Source organism: Biomphalaria glabrata, chromosome 3, assembly GCF_947242115.1.
Source record: "Biomphalaria glabrata chromosome 3, xgBioGlab47.1, whole genome shotgun sequence".
Lineage (NCBI taxonomy): Eukaryota > Metazoa > Mollusca > Gastropoda > Planorbidae > Biomphalaria > Biomphalaria glabrata.
Window position 1 is genome coordinate 3,429,847 of NC_074713.1, and position 12,254 is coordinate 3,442,100.

Consider the following 12,254-nt stretch of genomic DNA (forward strand, 5'->3'; position numbering starts at 1 on the left):
TCTAGTCTAAATTAATTTATTAACACTAATAGATAATAATAGATATGTAGAACTTGATTATCTTCTCTTTTGAAGAAAAGTCTGTAATTTTTAAGATACTATTGGATAGGTAATGGTTAATTAAACGCATTTTAATTGAGAAATTGTCTGCACAAATGAAATAGCTCGGTGACGATTTCGTAACCGAATCTAATGGTTTCTAAATAGACAGCCCCATCGGCTCTCTGGATGGAGCACGACTTCTCCCCTTCCAGATCTACTTGTGCCACTGCGCTTGGAGTGAAGTTCCTTGTCAAACAGTGAACACGGCCTTTGGCTTGATCACTATGCTCAAGTGAAGATAACCGTGTACTGGGGAAAAAAAAAATGTAGGCCTAGTTGGCTTCTTCCACCCCTCCCTCTCGCTTCACGGTCACAGCGAAGACTTGTGTGTGAGAAAGGAGAGAGAGAGGAGAGAGAGGAGAGCTTTACCTTCAGTTTTGGATACGAGACTAAACCGGGATAGGATGCACTTGTCTATTGGTCAGCTTACCGTGTGATTTTATTTTTTTTTCACAATGTGTCGGTATTGAGATTCGTTCGTACCACCAATAGACATTTTTTTTCTTTTCATGTTTGTCCTGGAGGATCAGTGACAGCAGGCTTTAGATGAGATCTTAGATCTAGTGAATCTAGACTCTAAACTTAGAGCAGTCCGTAGAGATTAGAGTAGATTCAGTAAGTCTGATAACATCATCTGGACTAGATACACTTAAACATTTTTTCTCATGCACGCATGTGTTGCAAAGGTAAGCACTGGAAAACGATGTGTGAGTGTGTGTAACTCTTTTACTCCAACTGTAAGTGTAAGTGTTACTGTAGATTTGACTGTCTTGACTTGTAGACCAGTGTCAGTGTGTTACTGTTACTAACAGTGTTAGACTTAGAAATTTAGATTAGTGACACTACCTTAGTGTAGTGGGGTAGTCTGTTACTGAAGTTACTCTGTAGTCTGTAGTGTAACTGTACTGTGATTAGTGTGATAAGATCTCTGTGACTGTGTCCAGTGTGTCTAGTCTACACTCAATACTCCGACTACAGTGACTTACAAAACTTACACTTAGATTTTAGGCTTAGGTTAGGCCGGTTAGGGAAGGCTACCGACCGTGTTTTGCTGTTTTTATCTAGATTCTAGATCTATAATCTAGGTTAGATCTATCATCTAGTCTAGATCTAGATAGATTGATAGATGTATAGTTATAGACTAGTAAATAATCAAGACTCTAGTTTTAAATTCTAGACTAGCTACTAAGCTAGTCTAGTCAGTCTAGATCTAGTCTTAAATCTAGAAATAGTTTTATTTATAGATTTATAACCCTAACCCTAAATCTAGATAGAGACAGTGACAGTGTGTAAACTTAAAGACTAGACTTAGATCAAGATCTAATATCTTTTTGAAGCAAATTAGCAAGGTCTATAGATCTTATATATTATCTACTTAGTTAAATAAGATTTAATAAGTTAATCTAATAATAAGATATTCTAAATGTAAGGATTTAAATTAAAGTATACTTTAATGAGGCTTATGATACTAGATCTAGACTGTAGACTCAATCTGGAGTCTACTTAGATATATAAATCTATTATTCTGTTAATTATTAAAAGTTAAAATGGATTCTGTTGTGAAAGTATTTTGGTGTGTTTGTGTAGTGAGGATGACACTATTTTTCCATGACAAGCACACACACACCAAAATCCTTTCACAGTATCAATATTAAATAATATTCTATGAGAGCTCTAGTCTAGTCTATTATAATCTTGAATAGATGTACCATATTTTCACGCATATATGCGTAAAAACAAATTGTTACAAATTGTACATCCTGCACCCTTATATACCCCGCATGTGTAAAGCATGACTAGCCATGGCCATAGGCGTAAACTACTAGTACATAAAGTTGTTGCTCATCAAATGTCTGTCCCTGGAGGCGTAATGATGCTCCAGTTTTTGTTACAACAAGTGATACATATTAGAGGGCAACTCGTGTGAAATATGAGCCTACAGTCATCTATGTAATATGTTGTATAAAGACCAACCAGTATGTCCATAGTTTCCGTTATGTTATGCCTATGACGGCTATGAGTAAAATAAATTTTATATACCCAGCACATCTTTCATTCACTTGTAAAAACTTGACTTGTATAACCCGCAGGTTATAAGTACAAAAGTATGGTTGATATAGAACAGTAGAAACTAGACCTATTATATATATTCTATAGAGATTATTAGATATACAATAGATGCCACTTAGACTAGACACAAGACTTATTTAAAAAAAATAATAATAACTAGAATTCTAAAATATTCTAGATTTATAGAATTTTTATAGATCTAGGTCTAGACTGGAGTAGTCATATATCTAGAGTGTCATAGATCATGAATATTCAAGACTAGAGCTACAATGCTACAGCTAGATTTAGTCTTTAAAAAAATATTTTAGATTTTCAAGGATTTCCTGGGCCTGGAGTAGTATCATTTGACTTTGACTAGGATGAAGAGATTCTAGATCTAATCTTCAAATGGGAAAGAATATAATAGCTGAAATATGTGTAGAGCATAGACTCAAGTCTACATAATACATCAATCTAGAGTATAGAATTGATCTAATAGAATACTAAATTTTACTAAAATATACAAAATCTAGAATAGATCTAACACTAAAATAAACAAAATCTAGATCTAGTGTAGATTGTTTAGGAGAATCTTATCTTATAAATTACAATTTACAGATGTTACTATTTAATTTAAAACAAAAGATAACTACGTCCTGTAGAAAGGTTTTGATCATGTGTCAATCTAGTCATGCATGTCAATCAGTGATTTAAAATTTGCCAAATCATTGCTTTTCCTGGCTGATTCAGGTTGTAAATCTTTCCAGGCTTCATGCTCTAATGACATTAGTCTTTTGTTCTGAAGGGTCTCTATGTTAATATTTAGTGATTTTACTAATGGTTAAACTCTAATGCCTCTGTTCCAGTTTCTTAAGTTGAAGGGATCAAACAGATGACACATGTATATATTCTACTATTTACCTAACCAAGGTTAAATAATATTTTAGTATTATTCTCTTGTATGTAAAAATTTCTTTTAATAAGCACTAATGCTTAGTTTGATTTTAAATAATATCATCAATGTGGGGATTTCATGATTATTGTTTATTCATTATAATTGTATAAACCTAAATATTTTGAGTTTTTTTCTGTGTAACTGGTTTACTAAACCATGAGTAAGATTTAAAAAGTACTCTTTATTTAATTTTTTCTTTTTTTTTTTATTAATCTTAATAGTCATATTTTCCTGGGTGGAAAGACATGCTCCAAGTTCATTTGGATTCCCATTTCTGTAATTCATCTAATTCTCTTTGTAAAATCTCTGTATCTTGTGTTGTTTTTATTGTTCTATATATTATGCAATCGTCAGCAAATAATCCTGTTATTTGGTAGGTCATTTATGTGAATCAGAATAATAATCTTGATTTAGACTCTATAAACCTGTAGATTTAATAGATCTTTTCCAAGGGTTGTTTTTCTCTTTTTTTTTTTTTACATGTTTCAGATGCTCCTTCAGAATTGAAGATAATTACATCCTAGCCAAAACCTGTTGTCATGGTGGGGAGGGGGGGGGGGACAACAGATAGCAGGGTTAAAGCCTGGGACTATTGAGACGACAGTCCAGAGCATATACCATATGAGCAGGCTGCCAGTTCTATAGTTCTGTCACAAAACTCTAGTACTATAACTAGATTTAGTAATAGTTACAAGAGACATCTAATAGACTTTCTAGAGTGACTTGAGATATTATTATAATTATATCTAGATCTAGAGTCAAGATGTACCACTGAGTAATATCTAGATTATTCTAGACCTATTACATTTTCATTGTGTGTTACTTACATTAGAGAGATCTAGATCTACTAGCATTATCTGACTAGCAAGGAAATCATAGATTTGCATATCTAATGTGCTAATCTGACTTCTAGTGAAATCACAGAGTTTAGAGTCTTAGATTTATCATTGTAGTAGTAGCACTAGGCCTAGATTATAATCTAGATTCTAGACATTAATAATATAAGACATTTAGCTAATAGCTATAAATACAACTTTTTAGAGAGTAATTTATTTAACAAAATTTGAAATGAATTTTTTTTTTTTTATTTCTAGGTGTTTGAACCAATGGACAAAGTCTTTAGTATTTGGATATAATACAGTTTAAGATTCGTCAACATACAACTAGAATTATTTTGGCCGGTGTTCACACGCTTAAGCAACTAATTATATTCATACTTTTATAGCTTAAATAACTGAAAGAAGGTTTAATTATTAGAGGCTTTGGAAACGAAAATGTGCTAAGAAAAGATGTTCATTTGATTAGCAAGTGAAATTCATATTTTATAGCTATCATAGTATGGCTAATACAAGGATTTAACCCATTCTTCACGTTTCCATAAATTATTTAATAATTGAAGCATTTCATTAAAGTTCTCAAGAAAAGTTATGCAGTGATATTACAACACTAGCAGCTAGAGATGGACTAAAGATTAATAAAACAAAAACTTCCAGAGACACATTTAAGTTTTTCATGTTGTTCTGACACGGATTACTGTTGCTGACCAGTGAGTACCAGCTTTGACCATGGCTGGCGCAAAGCCAGGGGTGCACGTGGTGCAGCTACGCCCCATATCTGTTGTGGAGAGTCTGACCAAAGGCAATAAGTTCATCATGTTCACAGATGTGAGTATCGATTTACTTTTCATAACGTTTGTCAAAAGGTCAAAGGACGTGTAGTGGATAGCGGCGTGTCATAAAATCACAGGGTCCATGATTCCCCTTTAGTTATAAATGCTGTGTAAACTCTTTCCAAACCCTCTTACATGTAAACACTTCCTTCATGGCCAGATATTTTAAAACATTTTCATCAATGTATGCCATTAATAACAATAATAATATTGTTTATTTCTAGCCAGGATGTTAAAAAAAAATGATCCTAGAATGATCAGTCACTTGCACATTACAAAACAAACAACATGAAAAACATCAAGATATCCTCTGATAATAATAAATAGACTTAAGTTCCAGAATGATCTAAATCTTCCTCTCTTTACTTTGTTTTCTATCACTGTACTTTTGAAGAAATGCTAGGACCCCATATCTAATCTAAAAGACTTTATTCTAGACCAGCGGTTCTCAACCTTTTAAGCTTGGCGACCCCTTTTTACAACCACCCACTCTACCGCGACTCCCCCCCCCCCCACGCACACACATACAGCAATAGAAGAATGGACAAACACAATCCATTTTTTCGATGGCCTTTGGCGACCCCTGGCAAATCGTCGATCAAGGGGGTCGCGACCCACAGGTTGAAAACCCCTGTTCTAGACAGTATTTCTTTTTTACATAATTGACTTCAATCATATGTTGTCTTTCTTTAGCTCTTTGAATAACACATAGAATACAAGTCTGAATCTAATTTATAGACATCAACATCTCCACTGTAATCAAACTCCTTTCTCCTCCGTACGACCGACTCGTTTCCTATTCTTAACTTTTGGTAGTCGTAATGAGTGGTATACACATGATGATTCCACTCCTTCGTCTGGCGGGCTCATGATGGACTGTCCCGCCACTTATCTGTTTCGCCGATTCGGCTTGGGGGGAAAAGTCTTGGATTATGCAACTCTGGTAGTAATCGAAGAATCAGTTGTCTCAATCCACCGCGTCACCGTCAGGCTGAAATCAGAGAAGTCGATTTCTCTTAGCATCACACATTGTGTCGGCTGCAATCCCGTAATCGATTCTCCGAGAGCTAGACACACCCAAGATCCTCACACTCTTACGTTCTAATCTGCTTTTATTTCGCCCTTTAGCCAGTATCGATCTTTCTATATTTATCGTGTACGCATTCTCCTCCTCTACTCTGTATTGATGATTGCATAAAAGCAGTTTACTTTGTTTTCGCAAACACTTGTATACGTCCATTCACAACTGACCTCTCATACGCAAATGTGTAAAATCAACAGTTTTTCTCTCGCGGTGTCGGCTTACAAAGTATCCCAGCCAGCTTAGTGGCCTGTTACACATTGTCTCTCTCTTTTTTCTTTTTTTGGCGGAGGTTGAAAAGTTCACTGGGTTTACAATGAGCCCAGACAGTGACGACGTTTTCAGCACTCGTGATTCAACGTGACCCTTGGGAAGTCAGCCCAAGTAGGACAGAAGTGGTCAATACTAGCACGCGAGTTGGTCTCTGCTGAACCGAAGAACAAGTCCTCGAAGTAATTTTGTGGTAGTCATGCTGGATGTCTAGACTCTGCTCTGCATGGAACTACATCCGGTGTAAGAATATGAAGAGAAATGACGCGAAAGACTTTAAGAAACTAAGAGGAACTATTTAATCGAACTTGCAGTATTTATAATCTAGATCCAACCCGAGAAAAAAACGTCCGCCTTGTGAGAGTCTTGATTCAGAAATGACGTCATTGTTTTATATCCGTTTTTTTTTTTTTTCCACGTCTGATTTCTTGTTTGTTAATTATAACCAGTGTCAGATTGTGTTGGAAATGTGTTCTTTAGTCATTGTCCTTAATTGTAACGATACATAAATTGTTCAAATGAGGGCTCTCAATAGGTTAGGGAAGGGGTAGCAGCAACATTGATACCGTTTCCATGCCTCCCCATATAAGGAACTTCTGTGTGTGCGCTAAGGTGGACACATTATTTTTTTCTTGAAACCTAAAGTTCTTTCAGTGAATCTCGCTCGACAGAGCTATCTATTTATTCTCTACCGAAAAACAAACAGAATAAAGTAATTGAGAACTTTCTTCTCAACCCTGTCCTTCTATTGTCTGTCTTCCCTTTTTGTGCAATGTTGTCGAAAAAAGGGGGTGGGGTCCCTTTATCGGTGTTATTAGGTCGTGTTTTGGAAGTGGCTCTAGCTGTTGTTCTCAACACTTTGATTGACACGAAGAGTGAAAAAGCACATGTCCACACAAGGCACGTATTGTTCTAGCTCTAGCAATTGTTGTTTGGCTGGGTATCGGTGGGATCGTCTATTCATTGTGGCCCTGAAGTTAGGTTATGCCCAGTGTAATCGATTTCCTAAGAGTGATATTCGCACCTTGGTTCTTAGGATACGATTACCTAGGTTTCTTTCCTGGGCTAATGTTACAATCTTCTAGATCTACACGCTGATGCAGGCTTTTCCTTTAGTAGTTGGCTGAACTTAGAAAAAATGGAATATGGAATTATCTGTGGGCCCCGTGTAATTACTGGGGAATTAGGGTGGGGTGGGGGGGGGGCTATACAGCTATTAAGGCATGGTATCTGAAGGGGTGCTATCGAAAAACTAACTCGTGAAATGTTATTGAATAAACTAGCTCCCTTTTTAGACCTCGACATCTTTAGGGCAGATGATGTTAAGATCATCTGTTTCTTTGGCCGACGGTTAACGAACAGGGTGTCACGTGACCAGCACAACGACCAACCGCCTATACTTTTCCTTTTTTTTTTTCAATACCTCTTTTCAAGTCAGAACTTTATGGACGCTGATATAAAAAAAAAACGGCTCTAACGATTGTCCTATACATTTAACAGTAAATGTGTATCGCCGAGAAAAGAATTACTAGCTCGTTGGCCTCACGGGGAAAATTCTAGTTAGACCGTTATAATTTTGTAAATATCTCAAAAGAAATATTGCTATATAAGGGCTTCGTCGTGGCGTTTGCAAACACCTTTGTATTGCCGCTCACTCGTAGACATTTAATTAACACAATACTTTTTTTTTTTAATATGTAGAGAACGTTTCTCAAACCGGAAGTCTGTGAGAGTGCATCTTCAGCAATTATTGATGTTTCACTCTTTTTTTTTTTCCAGCACTCACTAAGTCCAAGTGGTTTGACATTCTGTAATAGCTGGCAGAGACCTAATATTAACTTACTGTCTTCCGTGTGGCTTAAAATGTAGATTGATTTTCTTTTTTTGGCATTGAAATCGCTGATATACCGAAACTTGTGTAATAATTGTTTTCCTTGTGTGCCAGATTGTACTTGTTTTGTTTTACGAAGCTTCTATCAACTTACTCTGGTCACACTTGATTTCTCCCACACATAATCATTGGGTCAAGCTGACATTTTGAGCAATTACTACTTTTACCTGACAACACAAGAATCAATAAAAAAAAAATTAGTTAATTAACTATTGGTAATTAATTATTTTGTTTGGTATCCAACAGGGGAAAGAATTTGTACTTGATTGATGTGGTGGTATATACTTATACTTTTTAAAGAGAAATATTTGGCCGCTTTAAGGTTTGAAACTTACCCTAGATACTATAAAAACCTTCACTTTTCATAAGCGCTTCCCTGGCACAGCGTATGTTACCTTAAGGAGGTTTGATCCCTCGAGTTCAGGTCGTTTTTTTTTTTTTTAATTTTAATATCTGCATTTAAAATGCGATCACAGTAACATTCACCCAGATGCCCCTTCTTTCTCCCCCACCCCTTCCCAACTGGACAGACAAGTGATAGGATCATGGCGTATTAAGCAAGCTAAAAGCATGAAAATGCGCTAAACAAAAACATTTGGTACATATATTTCTAATCTCACAGATTTACTATACCAAATTTAACTTCATGACTGATCCAATTGATTCAGCTACGCTTAATATAAGCTTTTTTTTTTTAAAGTATTTTAAAAATATGTTATATGCCAGATTGCACTTGTTAGTTTTTGTGCTAGATAGATCTAGTACTTACACCTCCGTAGAGTACACGGTGTCTGTTGGGGGTCATAATTTATATACTACAGTAAACACTGTTTTAAAATTTCTTCATGTCTGATGCATAGTTAGTTTGTATATTATATATAAATATATATATATATCTCAATATATATATTGTTTGGTAATGATCAGTTGATCATTGGACGATCGTCTGCAAAAAATCATTTTTTAATGCTGAATTCAGTGAAGAAAAGTTAAGTCAATATAAATGTTTGTTTTACTTGATTCGGTTTACGGCTGAGTATCCTCACTAGCATCTAAGCCATTAAGTCACGGTTAGGCCACTGGTTCGCTGCTGGGCCATTAACTCACGGTTAGGCCACTGGTTCACTGCTGGGCCATTAAGTCACGGTTAGGCCACGGATTCCCTGCTGGGCCATTAAGTCACGATTGGGCCATTAAGTCACGATTAGGCCACGGATTCCCTGCTGGGCCATTAAGTCACGGTTAGGCCACTGGTTCACTGCTGGGCCATTAAGTCACGGTTAGGCCACTGGTTCACTGCTGGGCCATTAAGTCACGGTTAGGCCACTGGTTCATTGATGGGCTATTAAGTCACGATTAGGCCACGGATTCCCTGCTGGGCCATTAAGTCACAGTTAGGCCACTGGTTCACTGCTGGGCCATTAAGTCACGGTTAGGCCACTGGTTCACTGCTGGGCCATTAAGTCACGGTTAGGCCACTGATTCCCTTCTGGGCCTTTAAGTCACGGTTAGGCCACTGGTTCACTGCTGGGCCATTAAGTCATGGTTAGGCTACGGATTCCCTGCTGGGCCATTAAGTCACGGTTAGGCCACGGATTCCCTGCTGGGCCATTAAGTCACGATTAGGCCACGGATTCCCTGCTGGGCCATTAAGTCACGGTTAGGCCACTGGTTCACTGCTGGGCCATTAAGTCACGGTTAGGCCACTGGTTCACTGCTGGGCCATTAAGTCACGGTTAGGCCACTGATTCCCTTCTGGGCCATTAAGTCACGATTAGGCCACTGGTTCCCTGCTCTGCCATTAAATTTCAACCGGCTCATTGGAACACGTCACACTTGGGACTCTGAATCGCGACATCTTCGAGTTCAACATTTTTATTGATTTGTTGAACGTATACATCCCTTAGAAAGTTGTCGTGTCGTCTTGTGTACACCCAACCGTCGGTCAGAGTGACCTACCGCTGAACTTGTATCCCACTTGAAGGCCTGGCACAACAGCCTATTTGTTAGTAACGGCGTGCCTTTGTGTTAGTTGGCCTTCAGCAGCAGTAAAAACACCTGCAGTTCCCATCGTGTTTGATTCGTGATGGACTGGTAATCCAGATTACACTTGCCGCTAGTGAGACTGACGCGGGCCGATGGTTGTAAAAGGAAATGCGTAGTGGTGGTGTTGGGGGGCGGGTGGGGTAGTCACGGAGAAACATGACCCACTGACATACGAGGCCGTGTACATCCAGGCCATGGCCACAGAGAAATCATTGAGCAGTGGGGAAATGTGTGCAGTACATGACCGCGGTTAAAACGACCCCCCCACCTCTGATGTAATTAAGAAAGAATAGTTCTGTCTCGATTGTTACTTTACAACCAAGTGGTGCTACTAGACGGGGGCTAGAAGATAGATGAACATAAGATAAAAAACAACACCTGACACTTTATATTATAGAGAGTTCCCCTGTATTTTGGTCTTGTCCTAAACTACTTGTGGATCTTCACTTGTAACCGAGCATTAAGTATTTCACAGCACACCCCCACCTCACATTCACTAACCGTCTACATGTGTTAATTTTTATGCATTGTTCTTTTTTTCAAAATCTTTCCCAAACAAATCGTAGTCTAAAGACCACCATTATGGGGCAAGGCGAGACCAATCGTCGGGTTTTCGCGTTTTGATCGATTGCGCTGCCTACTCCCTTGTCCAATAAGAAAGTCTTAGCAATATTTAATTTCGCTAGGTGAAAAAAGGAAAGGAGCTATGACCCTCGCCATCCTTTAACAAGTGCCTATGTCCCCGTGTGAAAAGTCAGTTTTATCATAGTACACCCAAACGTTATCCCGCTTATTTCTAGGTTTTCAAATCTTGGTTGATTCTGGAGTTTTTCTAGACTAGATTTAGCTCCCTTTTACAATTGTTTTCACATGCTGGCAATGTCCTAGTTGCCTCTTGCATTTTGTTTTTCATTTTCTCAGGGAGGAGGGATTCCCTGCTGTATTTAAGGTTGTTGTGGGTGGTAGTTGTCTAAGTAGCACCAAACTGCTGGTAAGCAACTAAACCACTGTCGTCATTGGCCTCCTTCAGTCGTAGAACGACTATGGTTCATCTCGAACACTTTTTCATATGGCTGTGGATCTCTATTTTGGAAAGACACTCCCGTCCACATATATGGCGTGTCATGGTGGCTTTCGTTTTGGTGGTAGAGAAACTGGCCATTTTCCGTGTGGCACGCTTTTCTTCAAGAATCGAGGCCCATGTTTTCTCGCTGTCTATAGCTTTCTTGGACACCGTGTCTCTCCAACTAGTGCGGTCTAAGACTATGTCTTCCCAACGGTCAGTATCAATGCTCAATGATTTTTAAATCTCTTTTTATCACATCAACGTAACTGAGGTGGGTGGGGGGCGACCAGTTTTTCTTGAGCCAGACGCAACTTGCCCGTACAGAGTGATTTTCGGGATGCGATTGTCCTCCATCCCTCGAACATGTCCGAGCCAGCGCAGGCGGCGTTGCATGAGGACCGTAAAGATGCCGGGAAGGCCTGTTCTTGCGAGGATCTCGGTATTACACACTCTTTCTTTCCATGTTAATTTTTAAGATCCTTCGAAGTCAGCGCAAGGGAAATGAGTTTAGTTTTCTCTCTTGCTTTGTGTAGGTAGTCCACGACTCACTGCCGTAGAGTAGCGTGCTAAGGACGCATGCCTTGTAGGCGTATTATATCTTAACTAATAAAACTTGAAATAACTTCTATAACGTTTTTGTGAACAAAACTAAATATAACTTGTATTACAATATAGACACATTTATTTTGAGATGGCCTGAATGAAATGTAGTTGATTTCAGTGATATAAAATGGTATTTTAAATAACATGTACCTCACTACAAAACCACGTCTTTCCACTTTGGCATTCTGGACTCGTCTGCTCTACCCAAGACAGCTTACAACAATGCCACTTATATTGCATCATTCACACTGCATAGCCACCAACCAATCGCTAACGTCTTCTCACCATCACCATAGAAACACAAACACACTCCATTAACCATATTAGAAAATGCAATTAATTTGTTAGCTGTGAGACTTGAGCAGGGTAAATTATGGGTGAACTGCACTCACTCATTCCGAACAGAAAATCTTATCTATCATCGTGTCTACTCTCAGGTAAAACAAAAAAATGTCCATTCACGTTAAAAGCATTGAAACTGTCATGGTATCTATGAATAATCAGTCATCTAGGCATGAGCTT

General features: G+C 38.1%; 1 protein-coding gene across 10 annotated transcripts in view; it reads left to right on the forward strand.

Moving 5' to 3' along the window:
* Positions 1–437: 437 nt before the first annotated feature.
* Positions 438–12,254, forward strand: part of LOC106069940 (1-phosphatidylinositol 4,5-bisphosphate phosphodiesterase beta-1-like) — a 130,249-nt gene continuing 118,432 nt past the window's right edge. For 5 of the 10 annotated variants that reach the window (XM_056022938.1, XM_056022940.1, XM_056022944.1 and 2 more), the window contains exons 1-2: positions 439–788; positions 4,201–4,770. In XM_056022938.1, coding sequence (XP_055878913.1) covers positions 4,672–4,770 — 99 coding nt within the window. In that variant the 5' untranslated portion in view covers positions 439–788; positions 4,201–4,671. Of the gene's footprint in view, positions 789–4,200; positions 4,771–12,254 lie in introns of all 10 variants that reach the window. The other 5 variants (XM_056022942.1, XM_056022945.1, XM_056022946.1 and 2 more) reach the window with 3 other exon arrangements.